The sequence below is a fragment of the Harpia harpyja genome, chromosome 1 (genome assembly GCF_026419915.1).
Source record: "Harpia harpyja isolate bHarHar1 chromosome 1, bHarHar1 primary haplotype, whole genome shotgun sequence".
NCBI lineage: Eukaryota > Metazoa > Chordata > Aves > Accipitriformes > Accipitridae > Harpia > Harpia harpyja.
In genome coordinates this window covers 33,428,414-33,442,868 of record NC_068940.1, presented here as the reverse complement: position 1 = coordinate 33,442,868, position 14,455 = coordinate 33,428,414, and the positions used below count along the sequence as shown (strand labels likewise).

At 42.3% G+C, this 14,455-nt stretch overlaps 1 protein-coding gene across 1 annotated transcript in view; it reads left to right on the top strand.

Moving 5' to 3' along the window:
* Positions 1 to 14,455, top strand: part of CDH4 (cadherin 4) — a 479,858-nt gene that overhangs the window by 305,019 nt on the left and 160,384 nt on the right. Inside the window, exon 4 of the mRNA XM_052786208.1 lies at positions 4,885 to 5,061. Coding sequence (XP_052642168.1) covers positions 4,885 to 5,061 — 177 coding nt within the window. The remainder of the gene's footprint in view (positions 1 to 4,884; positions 5,062 to 14,455) is intronic.

Sequence of the window (14,455 nt, the reverse complement as noted above, 5' to 3'; positions counted from 1 at the left end):
CTGCCACGCTGTACTGCAGTTAATCCTCAGCTCGTCAGTGTGAATTCCAGATCAAACTCAGGGAGGATGGTCTCTGAGAGACACCTCCCCTGTCCTACAACTGTTCACCACAAATATTGTAGGTGCACTTTGCAGAGAAAGAAGCATTTTATTAGGAGAAGAGGCAATGGCTGCATTATGATTTGCCCACATTGGCGTTGTGCATTCGTATGTCTCAGTTGTGGGCCACAAGCCCATTGGAAGAGACACTGGACAGCTCAGAGCAAAGCGTTGATCCCAGGTTTGCAGAATGTAGGCTTTAAATACTACAGCTAGCATAGCATGCTTTGCATCACTTCATTAGCAAGCTCTAAAAAATTCTGCCCTAATACGAACACTAAGGCATTAGATCATACTGAATCCAAATTCATAACAAATTTAGATCCCAGCATGGTCTTTTCTCCTGTTGTTTTTCTTCATCGCACACTTTGTAATCACTTTTTCTCCTTGAACTTGAAGGTTTTAATCTGGTTTGGTTCAGCTGTATTTCTCTAGCTTATCAATGTCCTAAAGTAATAGACAGGCATAATTACTGAATTATCTGACTATTTTATGTCCTTATTTAAATGTCTGTGTGTTGCCAAAGACCACGCTTACATGTTCCATGTTTGGTGTTTGATCCTGTTGTAACAAATTAGAAATGTCACCAAGTAATTTTCAGAATGGAGAGTGGATTTAATTTTCCACTGGGCACGTGTTTCATGGGCTGGCTTCTGTGTTTTGCTGCAAACGCCCATCATCCTTTCGCCATACATAAGAGGGTGATGGCACCTCACAAAAGCAACGGGAGGGAAACCACCCTAAAGCAGTAGCACTAGAGGCGCTCGATTTGATTGTGAGGACTATGGGCAGATTGTGTTCTGATGACACTACAAAAGGTAGAGGAATATTTTATCTTTTGAAAATGTCTGCCTGAGATTCTGGAAGGCATATGGCCAGTAAGGCCATGAGAGAAAGAGCAGTTGTTATCTTAGTGAAAACTGTTACTCAGCAAAAACAGAATTGGAAACTGTATTTTATAATTAATTTAATTTGGTGTCACATTCTGCTTTTGAGTTGAACTTTAGATCCTTACAAACTTGAAAGTACAGGAGAGTTTTCTGGGGCTCACAGTTAGTCGTTGCTGTTATTCCAGAGATGTTCCTGGATGTTTCAGTCAGAGATCTGAATAGTTCTGGCATTTGTACCCACCAGACTTTGTTACTGCATTTGTCTCACAGCTTTTAAACAGCAGAAAACATGTACAACGTATTTAAACAACAGCAGAGAAATTAAGGTCATGAGAATGCATTGTCAACAAATGAAGATAAAAAAGAGCTGCTGTTTAAAAAAAAAAAATTGTTGTTGCAAGACGCTTTTGAAATTCTACATACCAAATTCAGAGTCATGTTGATGATTTATTCTAATGTAGGAAAACATCATCAAGAGTGACAAGCAAGCTAGTCACTGTCTAGTCACCTGCCAGCAAATATTTCATAAAGACTAAAAAGGCTGGTACTGCCTTGCTGAGCTGACACTAATTATTTCAGTATACATAGAGCTTTGGGATTCGTGTTAATTCTCAAGTCTGTCTTTAGTTCAGACTCATTCCACTGTGTAAACTAAGCAGAGCACAAATTATTTGACCACCCTTTCATAATCTGTCCCTATGCTCACTTGCCAATTATATAAACTGATCCAAATACCTGCTCTCAAAGGATCACCTTTTGGGAATCTCAAGCCAATTAAAAAAAAAGGGGGATATCCACTTTTCTGTAGCTCATGTCTGGTAGTCCTATTTCGTGTTGACATTCATTTCTGGGTATCTTCTTTAGATAACATTGTTTTCATCAGTGTTCAGAAAAGATACCTTTCTGGTGACAAAACCCTTTTTAGATGAAAAGTCTATCAGCTGTAGCATATTGCATCCCATAGGAAGGATGAGCTCAACAGTACCTACCAATATCCTGAATATCCCAAGAAAGTCTCTCGCTGCCACATCATGATTCTGTTTGTTTGGTCATTACACACTTAAGTGAGTATTTTTAGAACAACATCTAAATATTGAACAGTGGTGTAGTGATCTTGCAGCAGCTTAGTGATGACGCTTGTTGAAGGTGTATAAAACAGCATTCAGGCAAACACAAAACAGCAGTCACCTTGGTGGCATGAGTTAGTGAGAGAGGATTTGAGAAAAGTGGCTATGTGTGTGACTGAAAAAGACTGTATTTGTCTGTTCTGTGAAATTTCAGCTCTGGAGCTGGCTCATTTTTAAGGTCTGCAGTAAAAATAGCTGCATTTTTGCACAAACGCTTCCAACCATTGCAGCCAGTGGATGTCTGCCCTCCCCAGGTAACACAGATCGGAGCCACGATCAAGCTGTGAGAATGGCCTCCTTGCTGCTGTGCCCAACTCTCGGCATCCAAAAGGTCCACACAGCTTTGGAGCCACCACTCGGTTCCACATACCGTTTAGTTTTCATATATTATATAATTTTGAGGTGACTGCCGGCTTCGTTGCACTTCCATATCAAGAATTAAAATGTGCTAATAGATGGATTTATAAACTATAAACCCCGAAGCAATGATTCCCACTGAAATCAGTGCCTACAGATAACTGCTTGCAAATGTTTGTAGGATGTTTGAGTTTGTACATTTGGAGTAAGACAAAAAGTGAGCGTGGCTTAAAATTGCAGGAGCCTCAGAAAATACTTTGATGGTTTTTCCTATGGTGTTCTTGGGTTTTGGGGCATTGGCTTTTGGCTGGGGGGTTCTTGAGAAAAATAGCTGAAAACTGTAAAATTCAGAGAATAATATCCCCACTGGATCTCACCTCAAGTGAAGAGAATGTGGTTTGCAATCTTTCTGATTTACGAAAATGTAAACATTTTCTGATGGGAGTGCAGGTCACCGTATGGTAAAAAAAGCTTGTCTTTGTTAGTTATCTTTTCTGCAGACTTTCCAGAAGTAATGCCTGGAATCCTAGAAGGCCACAGAGTGTTTAAGTATTGGGACTGGCTAACCTCTGAAGAGCCTCTCCAAACCTACATTTCATTGATGCATCATTCTGTAAGGCAGAAATTTTCTAATAATAAACCAGTCTCTTTAAGTCCAAACCATGGTCCCACCGTTTCCATTTTTATGCCACAGCGTTTTAATGTTTCCAACACCAAAGTGTGCCACGGGCAGAGTTTTGGGGTTGTATGACGGGGTTTTGGTAGCAGGTAAGGGGCAGCAGGGCGAGATCCTGTGAGAAGCTGCTAGAAGCTTCCCCGGCTCCAAGTGGAACCCACCTCTGGCCCAGGCCAAGCCCATCAGCGATGCCGGTAGCGCCTCTGGGAGAACAGATTTAAGGGGGAAACCTGCAGCGGAGAGCAGAGTGGGATGTGAGAGAAAACCCTCTGCAGATTCCAAGGTCAGTGAAGGAGGAGGAGGAGGTGTGCTGGAGCAGGGGATGCCCCTGCAGCCCATGGTGAGACGGCAGACTGTCCTCCCGCAGCCCATGGAGGGGAGCGGGGGAGCAGATGCCCACCTGCAGCCCGGGGAGAGAGGAGCCCACGCCGGAGCAGTTGGATGCCCCCCAAGATGGCCGGGACTCCGTGGGAAAGCCCACGCTGGAGCAGTCTGTGCCTGAAGGACTGCAGCCCGCAGAAAGAACACTGGAGCAGTTCATGAGGGACTGCAGCCCGTGGGAAGGACTCACATTGGAGAAGGTCGTGGAGGACTGTCTCCCGTGGGAGGGACCCCACGCTGGAGCAGGGGAAGAGTGAGGAGGAATGAGCGGCAGAGACAAAGTCTGATGAACTGACCCTAACCCCCATTCCCTGTCCCCCTGCGCCACTGGGGGGAGGAGGGAGAGAAAATTGGGAGTGGAGTTGAGCTTGGGAAGGAGTTGGTGGGAAGGTGTTTTAAGATTTGGCTTTACTTCTCATTATCCTGGTTTGATTTCTTTGGTAACAAATCAAATTGATTCTGTTTTTTTTCCCCAAGCCGAGTCTGTTTTTTGCCCGTGACCATAACTGGTGAGTGATCCCTCCCTGTCCTTGTGTCAGCCCAGGAGCTTTTCTTTCTCTTTTCTGCTCCCCATCCCACCGGGGAGGAGGAGTGAGTGAGTGACCTCGTGGTGCTTTGTTGCCGGCTGGGCTTAAACCACAACGGCAGAATCCGTAGTTTAAAAAAAATCACAAAGAAGGACTCAGAGGCACCCGAAATAATGAAAACTGTTTACTGACTGGTATGTGTTACACTTCCCAGGCTGTGCGGGGAGATGCGTATTTGGGATTTGTGTTCAAAACCCCGCTCTTATAAAAAGGTCATTCCTCACGAAGCACTAAGAAGTTGAACTAATTCACCTTTGCAGACATGGAGCTGACTCTCCCTCTGGTTGTGGTTTGTTTGGTTTGGCAGGATACGTCTGCAGAACCACAGACTGCAGGTTACTGTAACCCTGCTAATGCCAAGGAGCAGGGTAACTCCATACTATAAAACTGGACCCATGACATAGGCTGTAAAGGAATTCTCTCCCTTTTTTTGTGTTCTGGTAGGTTACATTTGTTAGAAATTTGCAGAAACTTCTTTACTCCAATGTGCTGCTAAATCTCCCTGCAGCTGGTGTAATGAAGACGATATATTCTGGGAGGCATCTTGATTTGAGAGTGACAGCTCCATATATTTGTGAAAATGAACTGGTAGCAGAGTTGCCAGTAAAGCATACTGTGTCTTTGTGATGCAGAAATATATCATGTTAATAACAATAATTTTCACAGTTACATGCGACCATTTGCACGCAGGGAAGCGCCGCTGTTGGGAGAAGTCCTAAGAAGCGAGAAAGAAGCTAACTGGTTTTGCTTTCTTGTTTCCAAAACAGCCGAAAGGAAGGAAGACCGTGCCTGGAGAACTGGCGCAGCAGCAAAGCGACACTCTGCTCCCATGGCGCCAGCATCAGAGCGCTAATGGCCTGCGGCGGCAAAAGCGAGACTGGGTCATCCCACCAATCAATGTGCCAGAAAACTCCAGAGGACCCTTTCCGCAGCAGCTGGTTCGGGTAAGTTAAAAAAAGAAACAGAAATAATAATAATCATGGTAATCTTGCAGTGGGTCTAGTGAAGTAGTAGGTGTGGTCCAAGCTCATGGCCATGGGAAGTCTGGCTCAAAGCACAGGCTCTCTGCTCTTCCTTCCTCATGCGAGAAAAGTTGCCTTTTACACACTGCTAAAACGCGTCTTTTCCAAAGCGACTTGCCCCAGTTTTCCCTCCCCCAGCTGAACGGCAGCCTAATCGCCTCCTTCCAGCCAGTCCCTCAAGAGACGCTGGCGTTGCTGCCAAGATGGCACTTTGCCCACACTCTCATCCAGAAAACGGCTGCAGGTGTAAAGCTGGGCTTGGTGACACCCAGCGACGAGGGGGTGCTGCATCCTTCCCTTCCTTCGCAGAGCCGGAGTACAGATGCGTGGCGGGGCTCAAGGAGGTTGGCTGCCTGCCGCTGCTGCAGATGGATCCTTCGTCCTCTGTATGTTGCTAGTTTCTTTCTTTACAAGGTTGATCTCTGAGATCAAGTTTACCCATGTGGTTTTCTGTGATGATTATTGGATGACAGGAAAAGTAAAAGAAGGGAAAAGGGGCCTTTGACAGACACATTTGGTTGCTGTATTATTGCTGTTGGTAAGCGTTAGCAAAATACAAATACATGTTGCTATTCCTCTTGTGGGTGCTGGTTTCAGGTTTTGGAGCAGTGGAGAGATTAGCTGTAAAAAAAGAATTCCCTGGCAGACTTTTTCAGCTCTTCTTTTGGAAGAAAATGGCGACAATTATAAAATTTCAGAACTTATTTTGAGCAACAGTGGTATGTCATTGGCATCCTTTCTCAGGAAGTTTACCTAATCATCTTGAAACAGTGCCTGGATTCAAATGAGTTGTCATCATTACCTGTTTCATACTGATTAGCTGATACTCTTCTGCACAACCCACGTCTCGAGGAAGAAAGGAGCTTGCTGAGTCCTTTAGAAGTTCAGGTGAACTTTGAAGTGACTCATGCAATGACTGAAGGTGCATGTTTCCCATTCAACAAGTATTGGGTAAACTTGAATTGTTGGTGTCATTTCTTTGTGCAATTAGGGAAGTACGACAAGGAATAAAAAAGTAGCAGGTGCCCAATATTTTTATGTCTGTCCTGGAAAAACAGGGAGGGAAGCCAAGGAGTCTTTGTGTGGTCAGGAGTGCTGGGTATGGAGTGACCCATTAACATGTAGCCCTACTAAGTTGAATAAATGTCTGAAGAGGAGAATAACCTGCTGTGTCAAAAATATCTTCCTAAATCAGATTAATAATTTAGATTAATTCCTGCATTCCTGTGAAAAATAAGCAAAGTACTTGCAAAATGAACTTACACCCTGTCCCACTCCCTGCTGATTTCTTTTGAGCTTTGACTAGACAGCGAGAGGACTTGATTTATAAGGACTGAAATCTCTGTGGCACTTTTTCCCCCACAGCCTGGAGATGAAACAGAAGGACTCAAGAATGCAAAACTCCAGTATTAATGAAAGTGACAAATAATAAATTTTATATAGGTACAGAAGAATTGATATTCATCACTTAAACTACCAGTAACCTTGGAAAGATAACCTAGCTGATGGAAACACAGAGCTCAGCGATATATTCCATTGCAGATTTTCAGCGATATATTCCATTGCAGTTTTTAAATACAGATGCTAGAGGAAATGCTGAAAATGAAGTAAAAAATGGGGTGGGAAAGAAAGAAATGGCTTACAAAGGGCTGCTTTCCTTTTCACCTGACATACAGAAAGTATTGTAATGACAGGGAAGATTGTACAAAGAGTGCAACTTGATTAAGCGTGAGACCCCTGATGTTTCAGGCTTGAGTTGAGTTTCTGCTCTTCTGCAGCATCTGGCCCGTTTGCTGGCCCCTGAATGTGAAGCTTGGGTGATTCCTAGCAGGAGTTACAGCTTCCCCTGTTAGACTTTGCTCTTTAATTATCCAGAATAGGACAAATCAACGTCTTCAAAGACCAGCACTATCTGATTATTTCCATCCATATAATCTTCAGATTGCCCCGGAGCATTCTGCTGTCTCCTAGATCTAGGTAACAGTTTTGATCTGATATCTCATGCTTTTGCTCACTGGGCACTGAATATTTTTGTGTCCATCTGCTCACAAACTGGAGCTAGAAGTGCACATGGGAAGTTACAGCTCAGATCCCATTTGTACAGAAAGAAGCCTGTCACAGTTTTCTCTGCTACTTTATATAAAGCGTTCAAACCTAACGCTAGTTCCTGGACACTGAACTTTTTTTGGTCCAGAGAGCTTACGTTTTATAGGTATAACTAATGGAAACCAGTGCCTCCATTATGCTATCTTTGATTCTGGTTACCTCCAAGGAGAGGAGGGGACAGCATGAAAAATCTGAATATAAAAAAACCAAAAAGCCCTACCAGAAGTACATTTTCATAGTACCACTTGCTGTTTGCGTTTTTATAGGTCAGACTAATTTGAAATGCATAGGCAAATCTTTCGGGTTCCCTCCTACTCCTGCTTCCTATTGTGAAGGTAAAAATTCCATTTTATGGAAGTTGATTAGTTACTTGTCAGTATTTTTAGCAAGGCTGTGCCTGAATGAAGTTTAAATCATAGCAAAGGTGAATGCAGCTTGATGGGAGCCACATACCTCGAAATGGAGCCCTATCTGGTTCAGCTGAGATCAACTGTAATTCTCTGCTCATTAAACCATTTCATTCTGATAAAATACATTAAATGAAAAAGTTTTTAGAAAAAAAGAAAAAAGGAAGACATCACAACGTTATCCCTGCCAAAAAAACCCTGTTAATTACAGGGGGTTTTCTTTCAAAGGAACATCCATGTCTGTTCATACGCATCAGCCACACTAACTAGGAAATGTATTTCAGAAAAATAATATGTAAAAAAATAATAATAGGAATTTCTGATTAGCTTTGGCTGCTGAAAAGATTTACTTATTCTTCAAAGCGTTTAAATAAACATCTGACGTATAAGCTAAAAATAATTTTTATTGGTATAAAAAATGTCTTGCAAATTCTAGTTTTGTCTTTGAGCTGAGAAAACAGTTATCAAATTTTATTGATATATGCTTATTTATTTTACAAACATTTATGAAAATCTTGGGTTTAATTTCCTTGTGCTTCACTTCCACCTTTGTATTAGGAATAATATTTTACATGCTGTGAAATATTTTACTGTAGTGAGGATAATTTCATTACTAATTGTCAGGTACTCTCATTATTATAACTATGAGGTCCATAAAAATGCCTATTAAAAATACAAAACCAATATGATATCCCCCTCCTTCTCTAAGCAAATGACTCATGCAGGCACACTGATCAACTAAGATAATATTAGTTGCACCCTTGCTGAGTACCATCTATTTTCTCACTGACTCATCCTTTTTAGCTACATGTGTAACTAATTCTTAATTATCTATTATCTAATTATCTATTAGCTAATCTTGTATTTCATCCTCTTTTGAACTTCAAAAAGCATCTCAGTTTTGGATCCATGTGGAAGTCTCTAGCTTCTTCTAATAGGAAACTTGAGTCAGTTTTCAAGGCTGAAGTCTTGGCCCATCTCACTGGGCTGCATGAAAATCATTCATTTAAAAGACCGATGGTCTTGTGCAGGACCAGCCTTTGGTCATGGCATGCTTAGATAGCGGGCTCCTCTATCAACGACTGCAGCCGTATTCACCTTTGCGAACACTCCAAACTTCCAACTTCGTCTCCAGGACCTTTCTAGAGCTCTTATGAGCCGCCTGTCTCTAACTTCATCTGCATAGACCCTAATTTTTCCAGTTTGCTTTTATTAAACTTGGAACTGAAAAATGTGGTATTTGCCCATTAGATCTCCTAGGATAAATAAACAACTTGTTCATTCTCGTTACACCGGCATGAAAATCCACTGAGGATGACCGAGACAGGATCTTGGTGCTCTTACAAACTGCCTTGATTGCGTGCTACAGGCACAGCATGCTCTCTCATATCCGAGCGCTGGTAATCTCAGACACAAGAATACTAGAAATAATCTAATGTGTATAACAGGGAATAAGAGGGAAGAATGCCTTTTATGTAAATTTAATCAGAAAGTCCTGAAGTGGTTTGAAAAGTTGGCAGACTATAATATACCTGAAGACTCTTGCGTTGCTTCTTAGCAGAGGTGTCGTTGATTGGTTGGGTTTTGTGCAGCACCGTGCATGTTAATGGAGCAGAGCGCTCTTCTCAGCGCACTAGAAAACCCCGCAGTGGACTCACGGGTGGCTTTAGCACATGTTAAGCTGTATGGTGAAATTGGATACTTAATATGAAAAGAGTTGATAGCACACTCAAGAACTCCACAGCCTATTTGTGTGCCATAGCCCATCCTGGCACAGGAAATAGGTGTAGTGAGACAGTTCTCCAAAAGTCTAAAATCCCCATGTCGGAGATACACATTAGGTATACTGAGCTGTGAAATCCCTGCCGGCTTGGACCATGGGCCCTCAATATTGCCATGTCCTTTGCTCATCATGGCTATTTCAGCATGCACCTTTGCACTGTTTTAAATAGTTTTATTGTAGGAAATCCCTCATGCCTCCTCTATCAACCACATTGCTTACTGCTGTGAAATTGGCAGCTCAGAATCCATTAACTCCCAGCTGCAAGACAGATGGCATCTGTCTGTGGTGAGAGAAGGTTTGTTGAGAAAAGGCCTTGCAAATGCTTCCCAAAGGACATCAGACCTTACTTTTCCTGAGAGACGCAGACAGCCTTGATTACAAATAGGCCTAGATCTTCCTTGTTCTTCACTGGAACAGGTGTTTCTTTTGCCTTACCAACCACAAAAAAAAAAAAAAAAAAAAATTTCGCTAGTTCTGGCTCTCAGTACGTCTTGTCTTTGGTACCCCTGGGAGCATCACCAGCTGAAATTCAGAAATTAGGCGATTTAGTCTTTATTGTGACAGCCAGACACAGGTAAGAAGGAGCAAGCCCAGAGGGTGGAGAGGAAACGGGACGTTGTGCATGTTGTGTTGCTCTGGAGAGGCACAGCCTTTCTCTGAAAGCTGGTTAAAGGATGTAGATTGCAACAGCTCTTGGCTCTTGACTGTGATTTCATGCCACAAACCAACCTGACACCAAAGAGAGAAAGATTAGCAGGAAAGTGATTCATTAAGCATTTTTGTTGCCACGGTCTTGGCTCTGGTATTGCTCTGTCCTCTGTGTGTGTGTTACCAAACCAGGACTTGGCACGCTTGGAATGAAGGGAGAAAGGGAAAATGACACATTGCTACTTTCTTGACACATCCATCTGGAATTTCTTATAAATGTGCCGTTTAAAGCAGGTGCCTAAACATATACCACACTATATACATATTCCTCAAACTACATTCCTTTGTTTGCATTCTCCCTGGCATATGAAGATGTCATTCTTAATCTCCAGCGTTTCTCAGAAATAGAAGGCCAGATCCTGATGTAAATTCATGCATCTCTGCCAAAGCTGGTGGGGCTCCACCAGCGTATACCATTTGGGAATCTAGGTCAAAGCAAGCAGATGCCCAGTGCTTTATGGGCTTTACATGCAAGCGCACATACAGCATTATGGATTGAAAAGTGCAGCTACAGCATAAATGCTTCATTTGAAATTCTCTTACAACAGCATTCAGGCCTATACTGTAATTATACATATTGTATTTCCTTGTATTCAGACCCATGGGGAATTTATATTGTCCTTGCTAAAGCCAGAGGGACTGAAGGAAAGCAGTCATTTAATGATTCAGCTGTCTTGGGCTCTATGATTTAATCAATCATATGAAAGAAATTTTTAGATTCTTTGTGTTTAGAGTTCTCTTGTCTGAGCAGAAAATGTTCCCTTTTTGAATTGCTTTAATAGCTGTATTTATGCAGCTGAAAGTTCCTTAAGAAATGAAAGTAAAATCAAATTGCTGAGAATGCCTAGATAATTTATCGGAGAATATTCAATTAGAATATATTAATATTTTAGATTTCCATCATTAATTTAATATTCAGAGATTTAATTTAGTCGTTGAATTGCTGTAGTGCCATGCGTGGGTAGATTGTTAGGCTGAGTGCTTAAAACACCTGCCACAAATGGGTGAATCTCACTTCGATTCCCAGGAGCACAAATGCCTTTCTACTGACATAAGTCTTGCAGCAAAAACTCAGACACTAAATCTCGCCTGTGCTCTGCATTTTTCCATAATTGCAGAATGGAGTAATACAATCTTCTAGCAGAAATAAAAGCAAGGGCCTTATTTAGTTATGCATTCAAATCCAAACTGAGGGGTGATTTGGTGCTTTGTGGTTCTGAGTTTGTCGGTGCATTACTGAAGAATTTCATTTTGCCAGCCCGGCCTTGTTACTTACTCAAGAAGAACCATCGTAAGTGAGGTTGGGATTTTAAGGTCATTGACACTTTGCAGACAAATATCAAGGACTCCCATTGCCCAGTTCAGCTAAAAATACTGCCCTTGAGATTTTGCCATTTTCCGTGATGCTTTGGGAATAGTAACCAGTGGGACGAGTGGGAAAAAGCTCCACTAAATAATAAAAAACCACTAAATTATAAAATGTCATGTGATTTGGAAGTGATATATTTCCATCAAATATAGTTCCAGTTGCACAAAAGAAACGGAACCAATTTTTAATTTCCCACACAACATAAAAACTGAGATTCTCAGAAGCCGTTGGCAGCGATGAGACTGCTCCCACTCTGATCGGGAAGTATCAGCATGAAATTTCGGAAGTCTCAAAATCCATTGATAATATTTCTGATTTTCTTTAGGTTTAAGCAGAACCTCAGGGGTTGATTGTGTATAGTATGGGTTAAAGCCAGGTCGGGGTCCAGGTGCCATCATTACAGGATCACTGTTTGTGCCTGGCACTTGGTGTCTTACAATGTACATCTGTGTACGTGGATGATTACCTACTGTTGGTACAAATCCTGGTCAGGTTTGTGTTAATACAGATATGTACAGTCTTTGCTTAGGTATTTTTCTGTACAGGATCTGATCTTTTAAATCTGTTTGCATAAGTGAGGATTGTCTTTCTTTCACAAATAAGAAACCGAGGCAGAAAAGATGAGTGCCTTTGTTCAAGACCACAGAGCTGTTGCCATGGCCATGAGCAGCACTCTCTGGTTATTGGCATATGGGCCTGTCCTTGGGTTATTTGAAGAATCTCATGATGGACTCAGGTTTTATCAAGTATTCAGAAATCTTTTGTTGGTAGTTACATTCAGTCACTTCATTTCGTGTCTTGAGTTCAGCTGCTACATCTGTGCATCGGGTCTGCTAATGTACAGGCTTGTTTTTACAGTGATTCAAAGGTGCTTGTCCGCTACGATCCAGGGACTCAGCAGCAGCTCCCTTTCTCTGCTGGCTCTCGTTGATTCCTCCACCACCACCCCCATCCAGCCCTTACCTTTTAGCTCCTGCCCCAAGTTCACCTCGGGAGCAGGAAATGTAGGAAGCACAGAAGGATAAGTACCCCTCGCCTTGAACTGTCGTACCAGGCGTACTGCAAAATAGTTCATCAATCACTCCAAAGAGTATTTAGCTGTAATACCCCACTGCACATATTGCAACATATCATTACATCCCCATCCTCTGCAGAAAGTGAGATAACTGTAATAGCCGCTCAGTACGGCTGTCATTATGTGTAGAGGCAACGACAGGAAGGCATAGTCAGAGCTAATGTACACAGCTCATGAAAGCTATTGAAAATCTGTAAAGACAGAGTGTACACAAAACCAGTGGGTTAATTTGCTAAGAAAAAAGCTTTGGTTTTGCTCATGCCTTTTCCAAAGAAAAATAGTAATAATGAAAAAAGCTGAGACGCGAACAAAGAGCTTGCAATCTGCCTCTTTGCTGCAGTAGTTCATTATTTAACGCTCATCACCCACATTAGTAATAGGTTACTGTAGGACCTTGGCTTCCTTGATGAGTTGAAATGGAGTCCCAAAGACATAGTGGCGCTGTGTGGGTGTGAGTTTGGATTTGCAGAATGATGGTGCAGATATAACCTTGACAGCTAGGCTGTTGCTGAAATTCACTGTATCAGGCTGGAATGAGATAGGAAGCAAAAAACCCATCCACGCTTTTTCTTTCCTTACTATTGCATATGTCTTGCTAGTCTGCACCGCTGAAGAATTAAATTCGGCACCCTGGAATTTTGGATGTCAGCTTTTAAGATTTTAGAGAATTTACTCTCGGGCTAATTTTAAGCTTTCACTGCTGCAGTTAATTGTTTTATTTATAACTGCTGAGATTTTCAGTGATAAAGGTATCACCATCTAAATCCTCTCTCAGCTGTCTCTAATGCAGACTGATGAGAGGTGTAAGCCATGGTTAGACGATGGGGCAGCAGAGAGTGGATGTGCAGCAGTTTGCCACAGTTTCATTAAAGGCCCCATTTCTTTGCAATTTGTTCTTTCCCATAGCTCTTACCGTATCTTTAATAATTACCATATTTTTTAATAACATTCATATTTGTTGCTAATTTCCTTAATTTAAAGGACATTTTCCTCCTATCTGAACAGTTAGACAACTTAAAAACAAACAAACAAAACCTTGGATTATATTAAGGGAAACATTTTGCCCAAGGCAGTTTGGGTATCTGCAGATGGTACTGAACATTTTGGCCCTTGTTCAGCAGAGATTTTAAGTACGTGCCTAAATTTGAGCCTTTAAGTAGCTCCAGTGGCTCTTCTGAGTCTATTCAGTGACTGGAAACTAAGGACACAAATAGTGCCTTACTGGATTAAGACCAAGCATTCAGCATTATGCAGTACCAACCTCTTTGGCCATGCTTACAGTTTTTCTTAGATTCCCGATTTTATTTACATTTCTCTGCATGTACTGCAGGCGTAGAGACCACATTTCCAGATGTACACACACCTCCAAGCCTTTGCATATGCCATGCAAGTATATTCCTGTTTTCCTAACAGACACCAAGCCAGAAGCCTGCCCTGAGAAGCCAGCCAGTAGACCTGGATTTCCTATTTTTGGCACTAGATAAAGAGACCTGAATTTCTTTTGCCTCCATGAACCAAGAGAAACTCCTGCATCCCCTAAAAGCCCCTGTAGCAGCTGGGCAGGGTGAGCTCACCCTTTGAGAGGAACGGGGGTTTGGCCACAGGTGCAGGAGGTTTTGTCTTCCTCTCCGTGGAGAAATGAGGTGTGTTTGACTGCAGCTGACCCTGACTGTGGGTACTCTGTGGAAAAAGCCTCTAGGAAGAGCAGGGGCTGTTTATGCTTCATTAAGGATGAGGGAGATGTGCTGGTAAAGGACTTTAAGGTGAGTGGCTTTTGAGAGCATGGTGCAGGGCTCAGCTAGAAGCAGCTGGAGGGGAAAGCAAAGGAAGCTGCTCTGACCGAAGCTCAAGCGTCCTGTGTAAAAGAG